This window comes from Oryctolagus cuniculus, chromosome 5 (assembly GCF_051225735.1).
Source record: "Oryctolagus cuniculus isolate XC-2025 breed Fujian yellow rabbit chromosome 5, ASM5122573v1, whole genome shotgun sequence".
NCBI classification, from domain to species: domain Eukaryota; kingdom Metazoa; phylum Chordata; class Mammalia; order Lagomorpha; family Leporidae; genus Oryctolagus; species Oryctolagus cuniculus.
Genome location: NC_142871.1, coordinates 65,999,780 through 66,025,362, shown reverse-complemented (window position 1 = coordinate 66,025,362; position 25,583 = coordinate 65,999,780). Strand labels below are relative to the sequence as shown.

The 25,583-nt window shown below is 43.8% G+C and overlaps 1 protein-coding gene across 2 annotated transcripts in view; it reads right to left on the bottom strand.

The window, feature by feature from the left end:
- The window catches only part of POPDC1 (popeye domain cAMP effector 1), a 37,651-nt gene that overhangs the window by 4,554 nt on the left and 7,514 nt on the right, over positions 1 to 25,583 (bottom strand). For both annotated transcript variants that reach the window (XM_002714830.6, XM_008263326.5), the window contains exons 3-7: positions 25,090 to 25,214; positions 23,402 to 23,589; positions 22,559 to 22,667; positions 14,413 to 14,580; positions 13,372 to 13,513 (exon numbers count right to left, since the gene is read on the bottom strand). In XM_002714830.6, the coding sequence (XP_002714876.1) occupies positions 13,372 to 13,513; positions 14,413 to 14,580; positions 22,559 to 22,667; positions 23,402 to 23,589; positions 25,090 to 25,214 (732 nt within the window). The remainder of the gene's footprint in view (positions 1 to 13,371; positions 13,514 to 14,412; positions 14,581 to 22,558; positions 22,668 to 23,401; positions 23,590 to 25,089; positions 25,215 to 25,583) is intronic.

The window sequence follows — 25,583 nt, the reverse complement described above, 5'->3', positions numbered from 1 at the left end:
ATTGTCTTTTTAACAACAGCAATTGCAGTGGCTTCTATCATATTTTTAGTCTCGTTGTGACTGAATGTCATAAAATATTAAGTTAGGCTGAGTATCTGTGATCAGATAAAATCCTTCAAATAAACAAGAAGACAGCATGTCTGAAAGCATTAAGCCAAATCAATAATATATAGCATTCAGACATAAGTATATAATACACATAACAGAAACACACCCAGTCCATTCTGACCGAGGAGACAGGATTACTTGGTTTCCAGTTTTCGAGCCCATCTGTGAAACCAGGACTGCCGTTCCATGGTTTACTGATGCTGGTGCCCACAGAGGAGCCAAAATGCTACCCAACCCTCTCAACTGTCTCACCCCTCACTGCATTTTTTTTTTTTTCAGAAAGAAAAATGTAATTGCCAGTTAAAGGTTCCAATATCACTGGAGGCGGCTGAGTGATCACTTCCCAAGAACTTGGAGTCTTTTTGTGAAAGCCTTCATTCTGTTTCCAATGCATTTGCCTGGGCAAAAGAACAGTTGAAGTGTTTGCCACGTAACATTAAAAGGATAAATTCTAAGTAGCCACAGTCCTAGGATGGCACTCAGGAGTCCCCACGTGGGGTCTCGCCTACCTTCTAGTCTGTGTCTCAGGAACTCACCACCTCCAAATCCAACCCACCTTTTCCTTTTGCTTTCCTTTTCTTTTCTTTTCTAAGATCTACTTATTTATTTGAAAGTCAGAGTTATAGAGAGAGAGAGGGAGGGAGAGATCTTCCATCTGCTGGTTCACTCCCCAAGTGATTGCGGTGGCCAGGGCTGAGCCAGGCTGAATCCAGGAACCAGGCACTTCATTTGGGTCTCCCACAGAGGTGCAGGGGCCCAAACACTTGGGCCTCTGCTGCTGCTCTTTCCAGGCCATTTTCAGGGAGTTGGATTGGAAGAGGAGCAGCCAGGACTTGAACCCGTGTCCATATGGGATGCTGGTGTCGCAGGTGGTGGCTTTACCCGCTATGCCACAATGCCAGTCCTGTCTTGCCCTTCTCTTCCCCTGGAGTGGTCTCTCCATTCCCATCCCTACCCATCATATTCCCACCTATTCCTCAGGGTGGGGCTCAAATCCTGAGCTCTTCCATGTGGAATCTTCCCCCGCGCCTCCTTTGGGAAGGTCTGCCCTCTTTTCGTCTCAGTAACCACAGGCTGTACATGCCAGGGTCAGAGCATCTTAGCGGAGGGCGAGCAGGTTGCAGGTGGGAGCTTTGGCCTCTTCTCTCCTACAGCCTTGCAGAAGTGCCTCACACAGCCGGGGCTGTCACAATCACTTACACACGTACACAGTGATGAAAAAGCCCTCCTCGGAAGCACACCTGGGGAGCTTCCAGGATGTCTGTTCTCTGACAGGCCAGGCCCTCACCCTTCCGAGGGGCACCACCCACCTTCCTCAAGGGCAGACAGGTCTCAGGCGATGGTGAAACCTCACTAGGGAAAGGGACCAACAACACTCTATTCCATATCGTTACTTTTATGTAACTGATTTGACACTGCTCACAGCGTAAAGGGCAAGACTGTCCTCTCAAGCCAACGTCAGTAAGGCTTCATAGTAGCAGGTGTTTGGCACCAAGTGGGTTAAGACCCTGCTTGGGATGCCTGCATCCCATATCAAAGTGTCTGGGCTGGAGTCCTGCTTCAATTCCAGCTCCCTGCTGATGCACACCCTGGGAGGCAGGAGGGGAGTGACTCAAGGACTTGGGTCCTTGCCAAGGGAAACCCAAACTGAGTTCCCAGCTCCTGGCTGCAGCTTGGCCCAGCTGCAGTTGTTACAGGCATTTGGGGAACAAACCAGCAGAAGACCTCTTCTCTCCATTTCTGTCTCTCCCTTGTCCTCTCTACCTCCCCCCCACACCTAGTCTCTGCTTCTCAATTAAATACAAAATAAAAACTAAAATAAGGCCTAGTAGCAGTACTGTTAACCTGCTACAGTTTCATGCAATCAGTAAAAAGATGCAGAAGGTAACTACAAGGTATCAGTTGCAATGTCAAATGTTGGGGAAATAAAAATCAATCACAAGTCTCCTACTCTCTGTTAATTAGATTTCTCAGAAACTCAAAGCACTTTTTAGAGCAATCCTTCCTCACTGTATCCATGCTATTATTTTTTCCTTTTCACTCAGAAGCTAAAGTAAAGGCAAACTGAACCTCCAGTGAAAGAAAACAGAGGGGTAAGGGCTGGTGCCATACTGTAGCACCTACAACATCCGCATCCCATATGTGTGCTGGTTTGAGTCCTGGTTGCTGCACTTCCGATCTAGCTCCCTGCTAATGTGCCTGGGAAAGCAGAAGAAGATGGCCCAAGTCCCAACCAGGTGGTAGATCTGGAGGAAGCTCCTGGCTCCTTGCCCAGGCCATTGTGGCCATCTGGGGAGTAAACCAGCAGATAGATCTCTCTGTTACTCAGACTTTAAAATAAAATAAGTCTTAAGAAAAAGAGAACAGAGGGTGACTGTTGCTGCTACTGTCAAGTTCATTTCTCACCTAGCAGTGAACTTCTGAGGCAGAAACATAACCTTGCAGCATAAACCTGGTGGCTCCAACGTTCTGTTCAGATTTACTTGTTTTGAAAAATGCTTTTTACTCCAAGGATACTCCAGCAATTCTACCTCATTGCTCCTTTTCCTCAGGGCAGATGAGAGGACCACAGCCTGCTGCACACCCTGCCAGGAGCTACAGTGCCAGCTACTTGGCTCCTCCCTAGGAATTGGTCCTCAAAGTGCCTACTTTGTACCTGCCTCAGTTAGCCAGAGCCTCCTGTAGCTCTGAGGGCCAGGGGCGATGCTCACAGCCAGGGAAACGAAAGGGTCACCTGGCCTGACCTAGCATTACAGGGCCAGGAGAAGGGGTGGTTTTGGGAGAGAGGTGCCCAGACAGAGTGCTGTCCAACCTCGCCAGGAGACCTCCTGCGGCCCCGGAACCACCCTGGGCCTTCGCTGCACAGCTGGAAATGACTGTCCCCTAATAAATCCAAACCTTATTTGGAGTATAAACAAAAGATGAGGAAATAGCAGACTTCAGGGGAGCTGTCCTGCACTTTACAAGTTGAACATTAATACATTCTTTCTGCGAGTTTCCCTGGGTTTTCATTAGTTTTACGCACTGAAGCATTATCAGAAATCTGCCCTGAGGCTCAACCCAGCATCCTTAGATTCGAGAGCAGGAGAGGATAGTGGGAGGAATGGAGCTGATCTTTAGTCAAGTGCTTTTCAAGCTACTTCTGCCCTTCAAGGATGAGCCCTCTTTACGACCTGGGTCATGTTTGGCTTTTCATTTATCTTGGGCTCTAGAGGGGCAAATCAACCCATCCCCGTCCACTTCTCAGAAAAACTGGATTCCATTCTTCTATTAAACCATTTTTTATAGTTGGGAGACAGAGTGGTTAACTAAATCCCATGGTATTTATTACAACCAAGAAGACATAATTATAAACACTTTTTTGCCACTTGCTATAATAACCTTCTAATTTTCTGGGCTCTCTGGCTACCAATTAACACAGCTTATCACAAAGGTATATTAAGCAAATTATCTCATATTGAACTGCAATGCAGACCTAACAGGTGTGAAATTGTCGAACAGGTATGTCAAGAGTTACTGTTGCTTGGGGTGGTGTGTTTCCTGTTATACCACGTGGCAAAAAAAAAAAAAAAAAAAAAAACCTCTGCCTAAAGGCGTCCACATCCTTTTCCATGGATGCCAAATGCACCAAGGAGGTGCAGCCAGAGGGCAGAAGTTGGCCCTGAGCTGTAGCCACATTCATGGCACACTCAAGCGAGAAACAGAACTGCAACACCAGGCAGCGATCCTGAAGCTAACAGAAAAACTCGTTACTACAAAACCTGGGACTCTGAGCAAATGCAGAAGATGGACACCTAGCAGTAAGAGTCCTGACCTGCACAGTGTCCAGCTGGCAGGGAGTGAGGACAGCGTGAATATCGCCAAGGGGACCTGGATGTGGCCAGCGAAGCGTCTCCTAAGCAGATCTGTTCAGACAGTGGCTCACGCGGGACCCTAGCTGAGGAGGACAGGAGATTTCCGGGAAGAACAACCGGGGCCCTGGACTGCACGTCTAAAGCAGACCCCGGCCTCCTCGGAGGACAGGCTCAGGCACCTCACAGACCCTCTTCTGTCTTCCTCAAGTCTTGAGTTAAAGAGGCACAGGAGAATATTTTTATGCATGAACCAGAGAGATCAATCAGGCAAAACTCTGGTAGGGGAGTAGGCATTTAGCCCCGTGTTTAAGATGCCAGCCAAGCTGCCCGCCTCCCACGCTGCAGTGGCCAGGTTCAGCTCACCCCTCCAGTACCTGACTCCAGCTCCTGCCATCCCAGATCCTGGAAGGCATGAGTGAGGGTCTGAATGACCGCATTTCTGACACCCATGTGGGAAACCTCTATAGTACTCCTAGCTCCTGGCCTTGGCCCTGGCCCACCCTGGCCATTGCAGGCACTCATGAAGTGAATCAGCAGATGGGAGCACTATGTGTGTGTGTGCATTGCATGCGTGTGTGTATGTGTGTGTGTGCATGTGTGCATGTGTAAAGCGGAAGTAAAACACTCTGGTATGAAACACAGGAAAAAAAGGTCAAAGGGATTCCCTTTATCAGAATACTGTCCCTGGTCAGCTTACTTCTATTTCAGTGTGCTTCCAATTATGTGAAGGCCTGAGGGCCTCTCCCAGGAAGCAGCAGACAGACAGACACACTCAGACTTGCTGTTCTTGATCGGGAGCAAAGGGCGTGCCTGTTCCAGAGGATGAATGAGTGACCTTGCATCTGAGCTTCGAGGAAGCAGAGCACCATGATGTGAAGCTTGTCTGGGGACTTTTCTCTTTCCTTAAGCTGCATCCTTTTGTAAAGTCTCCAATCTTTTGTGCTCTAAGATGTTTTTCCCTCTTCCGCTAACTTTGATGGCATTTTCTTCATTCCTTACAAAGTGTTATTATTTTTATTATGTTTAGCCATCTGGCCAACTGCTTTAGCAAGTAATTAAAAACCTTACCGGGGCTTAGAATTTTAATTAGATTATACAATTTTTGATGAATGGTGATGGGGAAGGATTTAATGGCTTCTTTGCTACAAAGAATTATCCAGCCTTCCCCTGCCTTTGCCTATTTATAGCACACAATTTTTTTTTTAATTGAGGAGACCAAGTTTGAATTAAAGCTTTCTGAACAATGATGCTGAGAAGTAGCTGTGCCTTTTGTACTTAAATTGCCCTCAGATGGACTCAGCAGCAGCACGGAGAAACTCAAGCAAGAAGTGTGCAACCTTAGGTAAATGGAGAGGCTGGAGCAGGTTAGCCCTCCTGAGAGGGCTTCCTCCTGACCACACAGATCGGTCATCAGGGCCCTGACCTGCAATGTGCCAGGCATGAGCGGCCAAGGGCCAGCCAAGGTCCTGAGCCCTCTCCTGCCCTGCGGGAGGAAGCTGGTGGGTGGAGGAGGTAGCGGACAGGCCCAGGAGGAGTGAAGGCCGGCTCCAGAACAGCCAGTCCACGAAGATGGGGCGGCTCGGGGAGGAAGGTCTCTGGCAGGGGGGCTGAGGGCAGGGCCGTCAGGACAGACAAGGCAAGGGTCACCTGCACACGCCACAGAAACAAAAGGCGGGGTGAAGGCAGGGTTCAAACAGAGGACAGCCACCCCAAGACCTGAAGAAGGAATAAAATGGGTTTCAGCCCTAAGACGGGAGAAGCAGCTGGAAGAAACAGGGGATAGGGGGAATAAGATGTTTCCTGGCAGCCAACTAAGGCAATAAAAACCTAACAGGGGACAACAGGGCTTAACCTGGCGCATGACAGGCATACAGATGCAGTTGGGAACACTGAGCTCTGATGCTCTACTGCAGAGAGGCGCGAGAGCAGTTACCAATAACGTATGTACTTCCAAACAGAGAGAACAGTTCCAGTGCTCTCACCAGGGAGAAACAATGAATGGCTAAGGTGGTAGACGTGCTAATTACCCTGGGTTGACTCTGCACAATATATCCATTATCAAAACAAAACATTGTACCCCATAAATATGTACCATTATTACATGTCAATCAAAATACAACTTTTATTTAAAAGTATCCAGATATTTTTAAAAAAGAAAAAAAACCTGCTTTTTTATATTGTAAATGAAGGGAAAATAATCTATTTGAATTTGGTATTAGGAACAGTTTTTTTTTTAAATATGTATTTATTTATTTGAAAGGTGAAGAAATAGAAAGAGAGAGATCTAGCTGCCTGTTCGCTCCCCAAATGCCCATAAGAGCTGGAGCAAGGAGCCAGGAACTCTAATTGGGTTCTCCTACCTGAGTGGCAAGGACCCAAAGTATTTGGGTCTTCCCTGGCACATTGGCAGGAAGTTGGATTGAAAAGGGAGTAGCCAGGGCTTGAACCAGCACTCCGCTTGGGATCTGGGCATCCCACGTGGTGGTTTAAGCTGCTGCACCACAACACCCACCCCAGGAACAATTTCTCTTGAACTGGAGTCATGACACTGGAACTGAACAGAAATAAAGTAGGTGGAGCTCACTATTTGATTCTGCATAAAGCATAATACTGTACAACACTGTTTCATTTGCGTTAACACTTTTAAGCAAGGATGCTGTAATTTTAGTTACAAAAGAAGGCAAAACAACCTTGATAATTTCCATTTAAGAGCATTATTTAATATTACAAAAATAAATACTATGAGAACAAAATAGCAACATCACTTTCTTGAGCAGAAGTGGGAAGAGAAGTCAGAAGTGAAGTAAGTTAGTAGATCAAGGGAAAGGGGATAAATCAGTGTCAGCACTTTATTTATTTAGCATTGTAGAGGAAATGGCTTCTAATTGATGTTCCTTGGGAGTAGGATGAAAATTACACTGGAGGGGTCAGTTTAAGACGTTCTTTTCATTACTGTATTTGATATCTACATATTTAACTGGATAATTCAGTCTTCTGTTAAAAATGTATTACTGTATAAATCCCTTCACTGTCATCTTATGCATGGGAAAGTGTTGGGTGAGGGCAGAGCTTATCTAGTGGAATGCCAAGGACAGGGGACCCTACTAGCTGGAGGACCAGGAACATGCAGCAGATAAATGTCACATTCTTCAACCCTAAAGGGGAAAATGCAACACCTGCCCGGCAGGGTGGCTGTGAGGACATCACAGAATGGGTCAGGCCATGAAGGCGACCCCAGCAGGTGAATTCTCTCCCAAGCAATAGCCAATTGAGATCATTCAACAAACGGAACCTGTCTTTATTTCAAGGCTAGGCAAGTGACCTTGACCAGGTTATTGAATCTTCCTGGGCTACAGTTTAGTCAGCTACAAAATGGGGACACTGCTTTTCCCTTGCCTGATCACACCTCCTTTCTTCTTCTCTGTATAATTCATGCAAAGCTTGTTGTTTGTTACGTCTACCACTGTTCACAGGGGGAATGAAAGGCAAATTGAGCTAAACAGATTATTTCATAAAACCAGCCTCAAAATGAAGAATGCGGCATTGGCTTTTTGTATCTCTCCATGTAAATCAATCCAGAAGAGATCTGAGAGAAGCTCATTATGTCAGACATGTTGTTTGTCTTTGCAGACAAGCATATTAACCAGATGCAAGCTAACCAGGCTGAAGCCTATTTGTAGAAATTAGTAGATTGGCTAGAGCACCATCTTGATTCTAATAACAAAAGTTTCTTTCTCAGTAAGAAATATATCTAAATATTTCATGATATTTTTAATAATACCATAAATTTTAATTACTATTTCATACACCAAAAACATCCTCATGGTTTAACAAACTCAAAGACGGGTTCCAACTGACTGCATTGCCTACTATATTGGCTTATGACTTAAGAAACATAAACAACCCAAAGGAGTTTATTTGACCCCAATTAACTAAAATAAAATCCTGCAACTTTCAAGGAAACATAATATGCCATGCCTGTTGCCATGGCAATGCCTGGCTCAGCATCACTTATTAGTGATGGAACTGCCAAGTACAATCAATCTGTGTGTGTGACAGAGTGTGGATGCGTGTTTGTGCGTGTGTGTTTTTATTAAGCACATTTAGGGAGCTAAACCTTATAAGGAGAGAAGATGGTAATATGACAGGGTGCCCTGATGAGCAAGCACCCTGGTCCAGAACAGAGAGAAGACAACATACAGACTAAATACTTCTCACTTGTCTTGGCCATCCTGGCTGGCCCCGCCCCCTCCCTGTCTCGCCATCACACATGCACACACAAAACCCAGTGAGTGAAGCAATGGGTGAGTGAAAAGAGCTAACTAGATTATGAACTACAGAACAAACAAACAGGATTGGATTTCTCACAGGCTAGCTCCTTGCTTTCTTCCCTTTAAATGACAGTTGGAAGAGGAATATGGCATCTGTGTGATGAAGAGTAGAGATCTTGTTGTGGAGAGGGGATCGTGTGACATGGGTAAAAATAGAGCTCAATGTGAGAAAGGGGAGTGGCAGAGAGTTCACTGAAACAGTTCACATAGAGTTCCCCTTCACCTTCTTGTGAACTGCATTTTTAACTGAACACTTGCTGTATAAAGTTATGAAATATGAGAAGAGTTCAAAAGAAGTTTCTGGAAAACACATGGCATGAAAATTTTTTGCACCAAAATAAATATATCTTTTAATTCCATTTTCCACAAACGTTTTGAATTCCCCTCCTGTGTTTGTAGCATTCTATCCCACACACCATAATCAGCAGGACAGGAACCATCAACACAAGCACAGAACGCAGGGAATTCCACAGTCTCCCTACTCAAAGTGTAGCTCACCCACCAGCCACATTGGCATCATCTGGGAACCTATTAAACCCCTGGGCTCCCAGGTCCCACTCCAGACCAGGACCTTTAAAAAGAGCGCCAAGAGATTCACATGCACATTCAAGAACCAATGTTGTACAGGACAGAGGACAACTAAAAGCACAAAACTACACAAAATACAGAAATATAAACAGACAGAGGGAGAGATGGAAGGGAAGCTCAAAAGTGAAAGAGACTTGAAACATGTCAACCCAACACAATGTGCATGTGCTACTCAGAACTGAATTGAAAAATAATGGGCAATATTGACATGTATATATATGCTTAAGCTGACTTGTGTATGTGAGTTAATGAATAGGTGAAATAATGTGAAAAATGGTTAACTAGGAAAATATATGATGTTAATTTTTAAAGAGTTGGATTGTTTTTAATTCACTAAGTGCACACCAGAGTGAAAGTTAACCAAAAGTTAAATGACTTTGGGGGATACTGGATAATTTTAAAGATTCCTATGTAGGGGCAGGCACTTGGTGAAGAGGCTCAGATACCACTTGTGATGACTGCATCCTACATCAGAGTGCCTGGGTTTGGGTCCTGGATCAGCTTCCGATTCCAGCTTTCTACCAATGTGCACCCTGGGAAGCAGCAGGTGATAGCTGAAGTACTTGGGCTCTTGCTACCCACATGGGAGACCTGGGGTGAGTTCCTGGCTCCTGGCTTCAGCCTGGCCCAGCCCTGGCTGTTGTGGCATTTGGGAAGTCAACCAACTGATGGAAGATTTCTCCCTCTCCATCTCCCTTTTTCTCTCCCTCTCCCTCCTCCTGTGCCTCCTGCCTTCTTAGTGATTCATTTGCAATGGGACAAAGGCTAACAGCTGTTGTGACCACTGTACAGAGATGTCAAGTTCAAGTGTAATACTGGGTATAAAAAGGACCTGTAAATTACAAAGCACCAACCAAATATCACTTGCATTTTTTCCTTTCTTTTTATAATGCAGAGCCAATCAAAGTGTTAGCTTTGCAATTAGACAGGATCCCTACATTTGGATCCCAGCACCAACCCCTGTGGCCCGGAAACGAGTGAATGAGCATCTATCATATTTTCAATTTCCCAATCTATCAAATGGAATGAAGCCCACTGTGGTGGATAACATCAATGCCGTCCTTCCTGCTCTGCAATCCTGCCTCATGCACCAACTTCTGCACATCTCCCATTCCCATTTCCCCCTTCATGTGGCTATGTCAGGCTCACTGTCTGTCCTTTTAAAATTATTAATCCTTCCTGTTACTCCCAATAACAATTATTAGTGTAGGTTCTTACCTCTCAGCCCATTGTTACTCAGTTCAACATGTTACTTGGACATTGTTTTGTTCTAAATTCACTGCTCCCCTGAATTCTTCATATTAAATTAAAAATATTGGCATATTAATTTACTCAGTCTAAGTCTGAAGATCACTACCTTACTGCTCTTAAAATTGTCTGTTCTCCTCTCTGCCTGCTTCCTTTGCTTTCTCTTACCAGGCCCTTTCTGCACAGCTGGAGGATTAAATGAGTGACCTCCCAAATGATGTCAGTTCAAGCCGGGTGACTTCTCTGGCCCAGTGAGCATGACTGGAAGTGGCCCGTGCCACTTCACAGGAGGAGCATTAAAAGTCTGCATGTGAATCGGCCACCATGGCCTTCCCTCTGTCATGACCATGGCAACAGCCCTGCTGCTCCTCTGGCTGAGTCTCAGAGCAAGAAGAACAAGGCCCAGGGCAACATTTGACCCATGTGAGTTGTAGCCAGCACCTTCAATAAGCTACTATGGAATAAAATACAACCAGTTTCAATTTATCATTTGTGGTGCTCATAAAATCCCTTTCAGGGCCATAATGGATTTCTCTGTCTAGATTGGAAAGCTTTGAAATCTTCCATGGGAAAGAGCTAAAATCCTGTCACTATGGCATATTGACTATTTTGAGTTAAAGGTATTAAAAAAAAAAAAAACAGGAAATAAAGGGGCTGGTGTTGTGGTGTATTGTGGCACAGCGAATTAAGCCACCACTTGTGATGCCAGAATCTCATATGAGTGCTGGTTTGAGTCCTGGCTTCTCGGAGCCCTATCCAGCTGTTTGCTAATGCCCCTGGGAAAGCAGCGGAAGATGACCCAAGTACTTGTGGGAAACCCGGATAAAGTTCTTGGCTCCTGGCTTCAGGGAAGCCCAGCCCTGGCTTGTTGTGGTCATGTACAAAGTGAACCAGCAGACAGAACTCTCTCTGTCTCTCCCTCTTTCTATGTAACTCTGACTTTCAAATAAATAGCATAAGTCTTAAAAAAAAAAAAAAAACAGCAAGTGTAAGATCACTCTCAGGCCAATGCTGTGGTGCAGTAGGTTAAGATGCCATCTGCAGTGCCAGCATCCCATATGGGCACCAGTTCGAGCCCTGGCTGCTTCACTTCTGGTCCAGCTCCCTGCTAATGCCCCTGGAAAAGCAGTGGAGGATGGCCCAGGTCTTGGGCCCCTCCATCCACGTGGGAAACTAGGAAGAAAATCCGGGCTCCTAACTTTGGCCCAGCCCAGCCCTGGCCATTGTGGCTATTTGGGGAATGAACCAGTGGATGGAAGATCTCTCTCTCTGTCTCTCCTCTGTCTCTGTAATTCTGACTTTTCAAATACATAAAAAAAACTTAAAAAAAAAAATCACTCTGACCTTCCTTCTGTTAATAAAAAACAGATGAAATTCCCATGCAAAAGATGCCCCCCTCCCCATACCAGAAGGAAAACAGCATTCTTATCGCTAAGGACAGGAATCTGAGATGGAAAGAATTTTGTACAAAGCTTATAAAAATAACTCTTAAAGTCTTTCCACAAGACGTAGTTGTGGAGCCGGCACTGTGGCATAGCAGGTAAAGCAGCCGCCTGCAGTGCCGGCATCCCATAAGGGTATTGGTTCAAGTCCCAGCTGCTCTAATTCCGATCTAGCTCTCTGCTGTGGCCTGGGAAAGCAGTAGAAGATGGCCCAAGTGCTTGGGCCTCTGCACCCGTGTAGGAGACCTGGAAGAAGCTCCTGGCTCCTGGCTTCGCTCCAACTGTTGTGGTCATCTAGGGAGTGAACCAGCGGATGGAAGACCTCTCTCTCTGCCTCTGCCTCTCTGTAACTCTGCCTTTCAAATAGATAAATGAATCTTTTTTTTTTTTTTTTAAAGACTTAGTTGCTTTTTCACAACTTACTGTTCTTTGTCCAATTGAGTAACAAGTGCTTTACTCTGTTCCTGGGGTCTTCATTTCCCTATGAAGACTCTGATGTCACATAAAACTGGAATGCAATGGGTATGTTTTTCTCCTGTTAACCTGACTTATGTCAAAGAAGTTCTCAGGCCCAGTGAAAACAAGAAACAAAAAACCCTGAAAGGGAAGCAGTAAAGTTTTGCCTCCTCCACACACCAATCATATGGGCTCAGAAATCCCAGCCTCTCCCAACTATGTGATACTTAAAAGTCCTTAATCTGATTTATCTAAAGCATACAAAGTTCCAAGACCATTTACATAAACACTTAGGATTGTTAAATGTGTGCTTACATTTTAAAAAAGTTATTTGGTTTAAAACACTACTGGAAATATGAATAGTTCTTGGTTTATGCAATGGAAGAATTTGCCTTTTTACGATTTCCCATGAATCTGTTCTAAGTACATATGCTCTCTTTCTTAGAAGAATTCTTAAAACAATTTAGTTTCCCTCATTTTACTTACTAATCTTCAATATGTGTCATTAGTGTTATTTGTATGCATAGAAACAATCTGGGGGCGGCTGTTCGGCACAGTAGGCAAGGCGCCACTTGGGATGCTCCCATCCCATATCAGAGAGCCTGCATTTGCATCCCCACTTGGTTTATGATCCAGCTGTCTGCTAATGTGCACCCTGGAAAGCAGCAGCGATGACTCAAGCACTTGGGTCCCTGCCATCTACATGGGAGCCCAGGATGGAGTGCTAAGTCCCTAGCTTTGGCCTGGCTCAGTGCCAGCTATGCAACATTTGAGAAGTGACCCAATGGATGGAAGATTCTCTTTCTCTTTTCCTTTCTCTCTCTGTTGCTCTTTCAAATGAGTAAAAATAAGTACAATTTTTTACAGAAGGCATCTGAAGAATCTTGGAAAACCTGTGTGTTGGTAGGGATGTGAATGAGGTACCTTGCAGTAGTGTGAGTAACCTCCTTCCTTTTCGGGAAAGTCCTAGCACCCCATTGCTTTTTAACTCCTGGGGCTCACACTGGGATGTGCAGGCAGCAGTCAATATCCAGCAGGTTTTTCCTGTGTCTAAGCATTGCTGGGTCTAGGCTTTCATTCTAACTAAAATAATGAAAACAACAACGTCAAAGATCCTCCCAACGACGCAGACCCTAATCCAGTGAGCCGGGGTTTAAGCAGAGTACTTGGCAAAAGCAAGTGAACAAATTGATGCACAAAACCGAATTAAAAGCTTGCTTTTATTGCCACTTTTAGATTGTCAAATACTTGCTGCGTAACTTCTCCGATCACAGTTGTCATCTGTCTAACCCCAGTGCCGCCCAGCAGAGCCCTGCGGCATTTACCCATTTAGAAGTAACTTACGCAGCGAGGACACGCTGGAGGAGCCCCGAAGAAATTGGTGTAGGCCGTCTTCACTGTCGCTGGAGCTGGCAATGCTGTTCCTCATCTCCAGCATGGAGATCTGCGTGCACAGGCTGAGCTGGTGCTCCAGCTTCTTGGCCTTCTACAATGCAAAGTGTTAGGATTTCTGAGATCACACAGTCCCTGTGAGTAGCACATGCTTCTTCTTGAAACAAGTTAGGGTTTTCAAAGGGGTACCTGGCACCTATTAAGTGCAATATAAATTTAATCTATGATCTTTATTATTACTTTATTATTATATAAAATTAATATACTCAATAACCTCTTTATTAATCTGAAATAATAAGCACCAAATTAATTTGATACACATCCTGGACAAGAGGACAGACAGACACCCATGCTCATTGTTCCTGGAGAATAGGACAATGTATCCTAGAAACAATGTCTCCCAAGCTGTCTTCTGCAATCATTTTAATTTCCTTCAGAAAAATGTGGGGAAATTAAGATGAAATCCCAAGTTGTTGAAGACCAAGACGGACTTGCAATCCCATACTCCTTTAGTCATCTATGGGCTTCCTGGGAAGGGATCTGAGCAGGAAGATGTGTGAGGCTGGAGGACACCAGGATTAAAATAGGACTTTTCTGCTTCTTGGGGTCGGTCAGCCTCTGTCCGTCCGCACCCTGCCCACTGATCTGCCCTGTCCTGGCCTCCTCCAGCCCCACTCCCACCCACGCCCTTCCTGTCTTCCTGAGATTGCTTAAACGGCTCTCTTGAAGGAGGCAGCACCTCATCACCACCAGTGCTGGGTCCTGACTCTTGCAGACCCCTCACTAAATACGGCAAATACGGTAACCACAAAATCCTTCCTCACTCGCAAGAACAGGATTCTCGGAAGGATCCCCACACTGTCAGTGTCCCCACTCCACTTAACAGACGACCAGTTAGTGAATATCCAGGAAGACATTCATTCAGGTAAAATACAGTATAGCTCACTATGCATATTTATTTGACAAAATAGATGGCCTCAGAAAAACACTTACTTTATCATTTAAGGTGGGATCATTCAACGAGTAGAGCTTATTTGTAATGTCTTTTCCTATAAGATACCTAAATATCTCATACAGGAAGGGTTCTGATTCCAGAAAGTAGGTTAATCTTTCTCTTGACCAGCATAAAAATCTGCAGTTATCATCTGCAACAATGGTGACCTGCAAAAGACACAAATGTACAAAGAAAAAAACTATTCCTATTAACTCTTTCATTTTTAATGTAGTTTCTTTAAAAAAGATTTATTTATTTATTTCAGAGAGGGAGGGAGAGGAGAGAGAGACAGAGATCTTTCATTTTTTGGTACACTCCCTAAATGGCTACAACAGCCAGGTCTGACCCAGGAACTCCATTTGTGTCTCCCACACGGGTAGCAGAGACCTAAGTACTTGGGACATGCTCCACTGACTTCCCAAGTGTATTAGCAGGAAGCTAGGTAGGAAATGAGTAGCCAGGACTTGAACCAGCACTCTAATATGGGACGCCAGCATCCCAAGTGGTGACTTGGCTTGCTACACCACAAGGCCAGACTCCTATGAATATAGGTTATATAATTTGGAGTAAGAATAGAGTAGAATAATTTAGTGGATACTATCATCATCATGATTTGTCCAATTAGTTAAAATAAAATCCAAAAGCAAATTCTGCTGAGTTTTGTGGGGTTTTGTTTTGTGAGGTCTGGTGAGGGCCACTGTGTGAATACCACTACTGGGGAGCTTGCTAGGCTGAGGCTGCAGTTGGATGTGTTTACCGCTACAGATTCCCTTATCAGAGCTGGGAACCTTTTCCTGCCAATGATCATTTGCACATTTATAACATCATTCTTGGGGCCATACCAAACTATTAACTTAAAACGCCGGTTTTCGATTTATTGAATGGCTTTTTTTAAAACAAAGATTTATTTATTTATTTTGAAAGTCAGAGTTACAGAGAGAAGGAGACAGAGAGAAAGATATCTTTTATCGGCTGTTTCATTTTCCAGATGGCTACAATGGCCAACACTGGGCCAGGCTGAAGCCAGGAGCCAGGAGCTTCATCTGGGTCTCCCATATTGGCGGCAGAGAACCAAGCACTTGGGTTGTCTTCTGCTACTGTCCCAGGCCATTAGCAGGGAGCTGGATCAGAGTGGAGCAGCACCACTAGCCACTCACATGGAATGCCAGTATCAAAGGCGGCGGCTTTACCCGCTAAGCCAAACCATTGGCCCCCAGGTTTATTGAATTTCAAGTCCCAGCTGCAGTTGCCTTGGCAGAGCCAAAATGATTTTGTAGGCCTTACGTGGCTCACAGGCAGAAGTTTCCATCCCTGCTACCTTCTTGATTATCACAGGAAGCTTAAGAACACAGCTTCAAGCAAACGAACTGAGGTCAGAATTGCCAGGCAGACTGTGGATGCAACACCTCTGCCCAGCCAGCACTGCAAGTACGCACTGGAGGCTGACAGCTCCAGGGCCCAGACCCGACGCACATAGTTGGTGAGGGGCTTCTGTCCTGTGTTTCTCTGGTGTGACCTTTCAATGGTAACCCACTGGGGATACACACAGGACACCCCCCCTTCCCCCCCGGTTAGCTCAGGACTGGGAAGGCATTTCTTTTCCTTAAGTATTGTTAAGTGGGAGAGCAAGAGGGCACTGTAACTGTGCACAGCTCAAGGATTTCTCACATCAACCCCTCCTCCAGGGGCAGGGCCATGCCCTCACCGCTCAGTGTCTAGAGCCATCCTTCCCATGCAGGGCTTCTTCAAGTTCTCCCCCTCCTCCTCCTCCCTTCATTGTAGCACTCATATCACCACATCCATGCTTATCTGTTGACAATCCATGTCTCCTGAGCCCTCTGATGGCCGGGACTGCATGTCTCCTGCTTGAATGCCTACAGTCCGGCACACAGTGGTGCTCCATGTTTGTTTATTGTATGAAGGAACTAACAAACGAACACAAATAGTGCTGAAGGCAAAAGCGACTTTTATATATGCAACATTAAACCTGATGCCCATCATCATGAGAGATTAATAAAGGTTTGCTAACTCAACACAAAGTCCTATCTGGGCCTAGGAGCAAATGTTTCCAAAGGAGCTAGTTTCCCTTTGTTACTCACAAAATTAATCACGTATCAGAGGAGAAAGGGTATATCTAGAGAGAAAATGAAAAATCCAGCAACAACAGGCTGAATCAAAGCAAATCAGAGGCTTTGGCTATTTTAAAAATAGATCAGTGTTCCCAGAAAAAAGAAAGTTTGCATTTATTTTTGACATTACAAGTAGGAATCCATAAAACTAATAAATGCATCAGCAGTTCAAAGACTCCATAAAACATGAAATTTCATTCTTTCAATACATTGTCATGCACGCACTTTATGCCAGAAACTACTCAAAGCATTGCGGTTTCAATGGTGAACAAGACGGGTAAGACATCTGCCCCGTGAAGCTTGCATTCTACCAGAGGGGCTGAGAATAAAGACAGAAATGAAATATGACAACTCAGATGGCAGCATTTTGGAAAACACAAGAGAGGAAGTGGGAAAATAACTAGGATGTGACAATTGCACATCATGCCTCTAACTGTGTATGTATTATATTAACAATTAAGAGGTGATTTTACATCCATCAAGTAAAACACACTTCCAAAGTGTGTTTTAAAGATTATTTATTGGGGCCGGTGCTGTGGCGCAGCAGGTTAACGCCCTGGCCTGTAGTGCTGGCATCCCATATGGGCGCCAGTTTGAGACCTGTCTGCTCCACTTCCGATCCAGCTTTCTGCTGTGGCCTGGGAAAGCAGTAGAAGACGGCCCAAATCCTTGGGCCCCTGCACCCACGTGGGAGACCCGGAAGAAGCTCCTGGCTTCTGGCTTTGGATTGGCACAGCTCCGGCCGGTGTAGCCAGTTGGGGAGTGAACCAATGGTTAGAAGACCCCTCTCTCTCTCTCTCTCTGCTTCTCCTCTCTCTGTGTAACACTGACTTTCAAATAAATAAATAAATTTTTTCAAAAAATTATTTATTTATTTGAAAGTCAGAGTTACACAGAGAGAAGGAAACACAAAGATCTTCACTCCCTAGAAGGCTGCAATGGCCAGAGCTGAGCCAAGCCAAGCAGAAGTTAAGGAGCTTCATCCAGGTCTCCCATGTGGGCAGCAAGGGACCAAGCACTGGGACCACTTTCCACTGCTTTTCCAAGACCATTAGCAGTGAGCTGAATCTGAAGTGGAGCAGCTGGAACATGTATCAGCGCCCATATGGAATGCTGGCTTTACCCACTCTACAATACCGGCCCCCAAAAGTGCATTTTAGATACTTCCCCATTTTTCAGACAAAATGAGAAGCACCATAAAACTTATTGACAAACACATGTTAATGAATGGCAGAGTGATCTCTTTCCACTTCTAGCGCAGACAGATTTTCCCACCAGGCCAAATTCTACCCAATGTGTCCAAAATTCCTCAAGACAACCACCCAGAATTCTTTGTCCAAGTGGCAACAAGGTGTGCTGCATAGCACATCGGGACGTGCTCTTACAGAGAAGAGCGGAATACCAGGTCTTGAAGTCTACGTTCTGCAGTAGAGAAAGTGAAAAATAATTGTTTTAAAATGGATGAGGAAGGAGAGGAGGAGGAGGACCCTCCAAGTTACAGTGCCCTCTCGCTTTCCCACTTAACAATACTTGAGAAGGAGGAAGAGGAAGAAGAAAAAGAAAAAAGCAGGCGAGATTTGTAGGAAGAGGAATATAAAGTCAAATCAGCCCTGGGGAATTCCAAGAAACAGGAGGGCGCAGCTAAGTCAACAGGAAATGACAGAGTGGTAACAGAAAGGTGAGAAATGGGTACCTACGGTGGCCCAACTGTGTTCTCAAGTGCTAAACTGAGGTCTCTTCACTGTGCAAAGATGTCATCCTTGACTTTAGAAAACACAATTAACACACAGTGGGAAAAGGTGTTAGAAGAGGAGTTGAAAATTGTCTTGGAGAAAAAGTCATTTTACTTAGGTGATATGTAAAGCATCAAGCCTTCAACTATTTGCAATACCTCAAGTTTCCACTGAGGCAATGATAATTCTATTGTGAGACTATAATGTGCTTAGCAACGGCATTTTTAATTGACAGTTGAAAATGACGTTAAACCTGTTTATATGATTACCAACTATAAATGTAATTACAGCCTTCAAATACAAGCTACACCTACAGTACACACAGTACTTCACAGGTCCTTAAGAGCAGGCCTTGAGTGGGAAGCCAGTAGTCAGCACTTTGACCAAGGTCATTTTGCTTGATAGCTCATGCTTCGTTTCTGCTGTACAGCTCAAGTTAATGACTTCTAGACGAGTGGAATGTATTTTAATAATGCGATATAAGAACTTTTAAAGCTTGGGTAGACTAAATTCATTTCTTACGTTATCTGGAAACTTCAGCAGTGCCATCCTTGAACTCTTGTGAGGAATTTTACTGAAGCGACAAAAGCAAAGATAGCAAAGGAAGACAAAGAAAGGGCATCTTTCAGGTAAAGAATTACACTAAGCATTGGCAGCCAGGTTTGTCCTGATCACCTAAAGACAGTGGAGCAGTCCCTCACTTTGGACCCAGGTGTTCTACACCCTGCCAAGGAGAGAAAATGATGGGCTCCAACACAGGGGGACGAGGGGACTCGAGGGAACTGCTGGGTGTGCCAGAATCAGAAACCGCAGTCTGACAAAGAGGACTGGCAGACTGTCCTGTAGGGAGAACTCATTATTTCTGCCACGCATCCTACAGCATCCCGGACACCAGCAACATGAAAATGTCCTGGGAGTGGTCTGTTCCACTAACGCTTATTGAGTTCTCACAAGCACAAAAATACAGGGCAGTCAAACGGGCTGCTTAACTGACTTCAGAGCTTCACCAAAATATTACTTCATATTAAGATAACGTCAACTTTAAAGGTTTGCTTTTATTTACTTGAAGGGTGGAGTTACAGAGGAAGAAAGAGGGAGAGAGGGACAGGGAAGGAGAGAGAGGGAATTTTTCATTCACTGCTGCACTCTCCAAGTGGCCACAACAGCCAGGCTGGTCTAGCCCAAAGCCAGGAGCTTCATCCAGGACTCCCACATGGGTGCTGGGGCCCAAACACTTGGACCATCTTCCATTGCTTTCCCAGGCACATTAGCAGGGAGCTGGATCAAAAGTGGAACATATGGCACTTGAACCAATGCTCACATGGGATGCTGGCATTGCAAGTGCCCCTTTTTTATTTTAATTTTTTTAAAGATGTATTTTATTACTTGAAAGGCAGAGTTAGAGAGGGAGAGAGGGGATGCTAACTTTAAATATCAGCTAAAACTTAATGTTCAGTTATTTCACAAGAACATGGACATATGTCTCTAAGATCTTCCTCTTCCCCTGAAGTCAATAAAGCTTTCATCTTTGGGCTCTGTCGCACCAGGACAAGGCTAAGAGCATGTGACAGAATGCAAAAGAAAAATGTCTAAAGCTCACTTGATATAAAATTGCACAAAGAAGAAGAAATGGGACACAAAACACTATTCTTACTTTTTGTAAAAATGATTTTCAAGCTTCTATCAATAGTTAAAAGCAGGAGCTATCTAAGTACCCAAATGACTGTGTGCACCGAGGGAAAATGAACTGTAAATTCAGACTTTTCTCAGCAGTAGCACTCTGCCTGTTTTCACTGTAATTACTACACATTGACCTGCGCAATACTCTGTCATTGTGCAATCTAAAGGGATGGGCACTGAGTCCTCTTGCCTTTCTTTCCCTCCTACTGTACAATTTATTAGCACCCCAACCACAGAATGAATTTAAAGAAATACAAATTCACAGGAAGTGCCTCCTTATGAGAACACCTGCAGCAGGTCAGAGTTGGAGAAGAAGCGATTAGCAGGTGAAAAGCACGTGTGGGGTGAAGTCTGACTCCTGCCGTCTGGCTTACGTAGTGACAAGCTGGCCCTGGAAGCATGCGGCATTTTCATCTGGAACTTGGTTCTCTAAGAGGCAATGGGTGTACTGCTCCTACACAGATGTGCAACAGCTATTTTTCACTCTGGCATATCCTGCCAAGAGGAACATTATATAAACAATGAAAGCAAAATTTTTCCCAAGAGTTTTTTTCAGATGGACTTGGCTCCCATGGCACAAGACACAGGCTTGATGATGTGAGGGTAGTTTTTATCCACTGACCAGTCCTGAAATGCCACACCAGGTTCTTGAGAATCTTTGGGAAAGGCTGATCCATCCAGCTATGGGGTCCCAACACGGGTCATGGGTTCTGGAACCTTCATTCGTAGTTTATCAGCAATAATTCCTATCTACTGAAATCCAATTTATGAAATCCAACCTCCAGTCCCCAAGAAAAAACAGTGCTGTAGCTAGTGGTAGAAATTCCTTTTTTATTCACTTAATTATAAATCTACTTTGAAGTCCAGTGGAAAATGTGGTACTCGTTAGGAGCTCCGCTTCCCAAGGATAACTTGCTTCAGGAAACAAACAAGGTTGAGTTTTCACCCTATCCCCAAATCCTGGGCTTTTCAGGATAAGATGAGACTGAGTTACCATATGAAAAACCACCTGCTACCTAATACAGAGAAACAGATACAAGAGATAAATGCTAGGATTTGGAAGAAGAAACTGTCAGGAGGTCCAAGGAAAGAAGGAGACAAGAAAGAAGTGGCCTTGCACTAGTTTGTAGATGGTGGTGACATAAAATACAATTCAGAGCACAAATCCCAGGGTGCAGCTGACCCTCACAATAGCAAAGTGGAGAGTGTGAACTGGAAGAGCCAGGACATTAGCCTTCTCCTTCTGTTTCTTCAACCCGGCCAGCTTGGGAAGAGTGCTGCCCATTGTCAGTGAACTTAGTGAGACCTCCTAGTCAACGCACAGAACTTTAACAAGTTTTACTCGGGCAGAGTGGGAGCAGGGTATGGCTGAAACCATCGAAAACAAGATAAACTGAATTGTATGCCTATAAATAATTTTCTACTTTATCTCTACTCAATGGCATCCCAAATTGTATTGCATCTCAAAATAACACTCTAAAATAAGATTCTGCCATCAAGATACACTGACATTGCTCACCCCGCAGGTGGGAACATGCCTTCAAGCCCATTTCCTACCTAAACAGATTTGCCCGCTCGCTTATAAGCAATCCTGTCCTCAGGATATTTCTGCAATGTTGTTTATCCAGAGGCTGGGACTCCAGGAAGCCCTCACTCATCTTCTTGGTTACCTTCCTACTAACACACCAGGTGAATAAAACAGGAGGATAGGGCTGGGAAGAAACAGGACAAAGTACCAAGTAATAGACAACTTTTTTTTTTTAATACAAAAAGAATCACACTGAGCAGTCCATGCTTAAACTAATGAAGAATTTAATCTGGGACTGGCACCACGGTGCAGGTTAACCTCTGCCTTTGGCGCTGGTAGCTCATATGGGTGCCGGTTCTAGTCCTGGCTGCCCATCTTCCAATCCAGCTCTCTGCTATGGCATGGGAGGGCAGTAGAGGATGGCCCAAGTCCTTGGGCCCCTGTACCCACATGGGAGACCCGGAGAAAGCTCCTGGCTCTTAGCTTCAGATTGGCACAGCTCCAGCCATTACAGCCATTTGGGAAGTGAACCAATGGAAGGAAGACCTTTCTCTCTGTCTTTCCCTTTCACTGTCTGTAACTCCGCCTCTCAACTAAAATAAATAAAATCTTTTAAAAAAAGAATTTAATTTTTTCCTTTAAACATATTCATTAAGTATAAAGCAATAAGGTGATTTGATTTTTTTCATAAGGATTAACAAAATAAATTTTCTAGGGCAAAATCAATTACATGTTTTTAGGAACACTGACATTTTCCTTGTCTCCCATAAGAAAAAAAATTGTGTTTTCTATGGCAAAATTATAAAAATTCAAATAAGCAAAATGAAAATAAAAAAGCAATTGAAATCACAACCAGAAATAAGAGAATTATAATTATGGCCAAATTAAAATATATATACCTTTCTAGACCTCTTTTTGTATACTACACACTATTTTAAGTTTTTTAAAAAAATGAGGTCATGCATACATGCCATATGGTAGCCTGTTTTTCCAGTAAATCATGGTTACTTTACTATTAATATCTTTTGAATTTTGAATGAGACATAAACTAGTTTCAATCTTCTTAAAAACATACCTGGAATTTTTCACCTTTGTGCATCTGAGTTGATCTAAATTCTGGAGAATCTATAAAGGCACAGGGGTAAATGTTATGCAGAAAATGTCCTCGATAGGAGACCTTCATTCTGACAACAAAAATCAATGTTAGTAAACACATCACATGTTACAATTCCTCAACATCATTGTAATCTGACAGGACTATACTTTCTACAGTACTGAAGTTTCAAAAATTCCACAGAGGATGGGCATAATTAAAAGTACTTCCTGAGGCACAAGCATTTAATTAAAAAAATAATGTAAGAACAAGAAAACCCAGCATTCAGTACTGAACCAGACATGAGCCTTCTGATGCTGTCATCTCTCTTACAAACGGAACAACCACGCAATCTGCTATTCAAACTGAGAGACTTTTGAGAAGGAAGGGGGAGCTATTAATAGCTTTGCTAGCACCACATACACTGGCTCTCTCCCTAGAGGTCTGATATTCCTAGAAATTATATTTTTGATACTCAAAAAATAAACAAATTGCCTCTGAAGCATGCATAAGCATGGGCTTGTATGTCTGATTTAAACCTACTTCAAATTTTTCTCATTAACTTTAAATAAAAGATCAAAATTAGTCAAAGTATTTACAATGGAAAATTATGGTATCAACAGTATTCAGAGCAGTGAATGCTTCTATGTAGCAGGTTGTTCTATTGCACTCTACAGAAAAGTTGTAAAGTGAAACTTCACCACCACCACAATCTGTGACTGCTTCTTCCATGGGTTGGCAACATTTCCTTCCGTTGGTTCTTTCCCCGAGGCCACAACACAATTCAAGGCAAACTAGGCCTTTCTGTTTCCACAGAGTACTTACTTTCCCTTCAGGAGAATACTCAGACGGTCATCAACTGAGGTTTTATCCTCTGCAGCATAAGTTTGGCCCTTTTTCAGGGTCTGGATCATGCAAAACTGTCCGGTCAACCTTCTGAACAAGTCTGGAGGCACCCGCAGTGGTTCGAACAATCGCCGGTAGATGCCACTGAGCTCCTTTTCGATCTTTACCTGAAAGGCAGCAATGACTTCATGCAGCAGCCTCCAAACCTTGCCTCCCGTGGCTAAATACAGTTTTGAGAACAAACATAAACCTGTGATATGTATCATCGCCCTCCTGTGGTTAGGTTAATGGAATCTTCCAGCAAGAGTAAGTGGTGATCTAAGTTTATATTTTAGATGCTAAAAGGGCACCTTTGTAGTTAAACTGAATTCTTGAGAGCAGAAGGGGAAGATGTGCACTACTGATCACATCTCTTCCTATGGGCTATAAAGCAACTGTCGAGGTTTTGAATGTTGTCACAGCATTCACCTTCCCAATCTTAGCACCTTCTATAAGTGACATAAAACCTTTTGTTCCACAGAAAGAAATTACATTAAATATTATGGAAAAAACTCACACAAACAACATAGGACTCAATGTGGAATAAAATCTACAAAAAAAATCAGTATATAAAGCATTTTATCTTCACGTAATTCTAATGCACCAATATAAGAAAACACACATCCACAGCTGTAATCACTACTTCTTACTTATGTGTTCTCAAGCAAAGTGGAAGAAAGGAAGAGGGTGTGAAAGCGTCTCAGTGTAGCAGTTTCGTGCTAAGCTGAAATAAACTCTGAGGCATGGAGAAGCCACTGGTAAATAAGACTGGCTAGTGGAAGAAAAAAAAAGCAAAATAGCTTCATCGTCTCTGTTGTCAGATTCTCCAAGGCCCAGATCACACCCCGGAGGCTCCAGGCCCAGCAGTCGTTTCTGGAAGCTACACTAACTGGGTAGATGGAAACCTACACTGCGCTGTGAACAAATTCTGTCCCAGTGAAATCCCCGGCAGATGCCTGCATAAGCTTGTGGTCCTGGATCATGAGAGCTGCTCCAACCTGACGTCACTCTAGTGTTTGTGATGCTCCTGCTTGTCCTGTTGTTTCATTCTGATGGAGATATCATTTATACTTTCCCAAAGCAGGTTGATGGTCCCAGGAAAAGCACAGACCCTAAATGCGTTCTCTACTGTCATAGTACGATCACATCAGTAACTTCTGAACCTTGTATTTTAGGGTTCCAGCAAGTTCCGATATTCAGGAACTGTGATCCTCATCATTCCTCTCACCTATGTCCCCCACTCCAGAGCTCTGGTAACAAGTGTGTAGAGCCATTCCTTCACAAACACTTCCTGCTTCTAGCCGGTGTACCAGCCATCGTGGCACAGTCATGAACAAATGATCTGACGACCCACTGGCACATATAAATAATCTGCTCACTCCGCAACTCTCAGCTCAAGCCCAATTTCTCACGAAGCCCTCTCGATTCTTCTCTTTGGAAAACATTCATTCATCAAATGTTTCTGTGAGCACCTAGTGTGTGCCAGTCATGGCTGATAGGAACAAGGGCATGCAGGAGTAAGTGTTAAAGGGACTAAAGGTGTTAGACATTCATTCTTGAGTCTGGACAAAGTAATTTTAAAAAACTTCCAACTTTAAAATCACTTATTTATTCATTGGAATAGTTACCGGTCTCTTCTTGTACAAAAGATATGAAAGATGTAAAACGTTCACACCCAAAAATACCGAGTTCCAGATCATTATATCCAAGGCACAGCGGTAGAGTGTGGCCCACACGATATAAAGGGCACAACCTGTTGAATGACAGAGTTAATGTGTTAGATGTCTGGAAGAGCTTCAGCAGGGAGCTTTGTACATTCTTTATCTGTAGCATTCTAATCACATTTTAGCAATAACTCATATCAAATTGAGTTTTTTTTTTGTCTGAGTATTAGAAAAACACATGCATGGTAGCAGGAAATTTGTAAAGTATAGAAAATAATTTTCAAAGGGGGAAAAATCCATTAATTCTACCACTGAAAGAAAATCACTATTGTTATTTAATGCTCTCTTGTTTTCATACAAGGTTTACTTGATGGCAAAAGATTTTGTATGTATAATCAAAAGCCCAACTTTTTTATTTATTGCAATGGTTTTCCCATTTTATTAAAACTCTCTGTAAA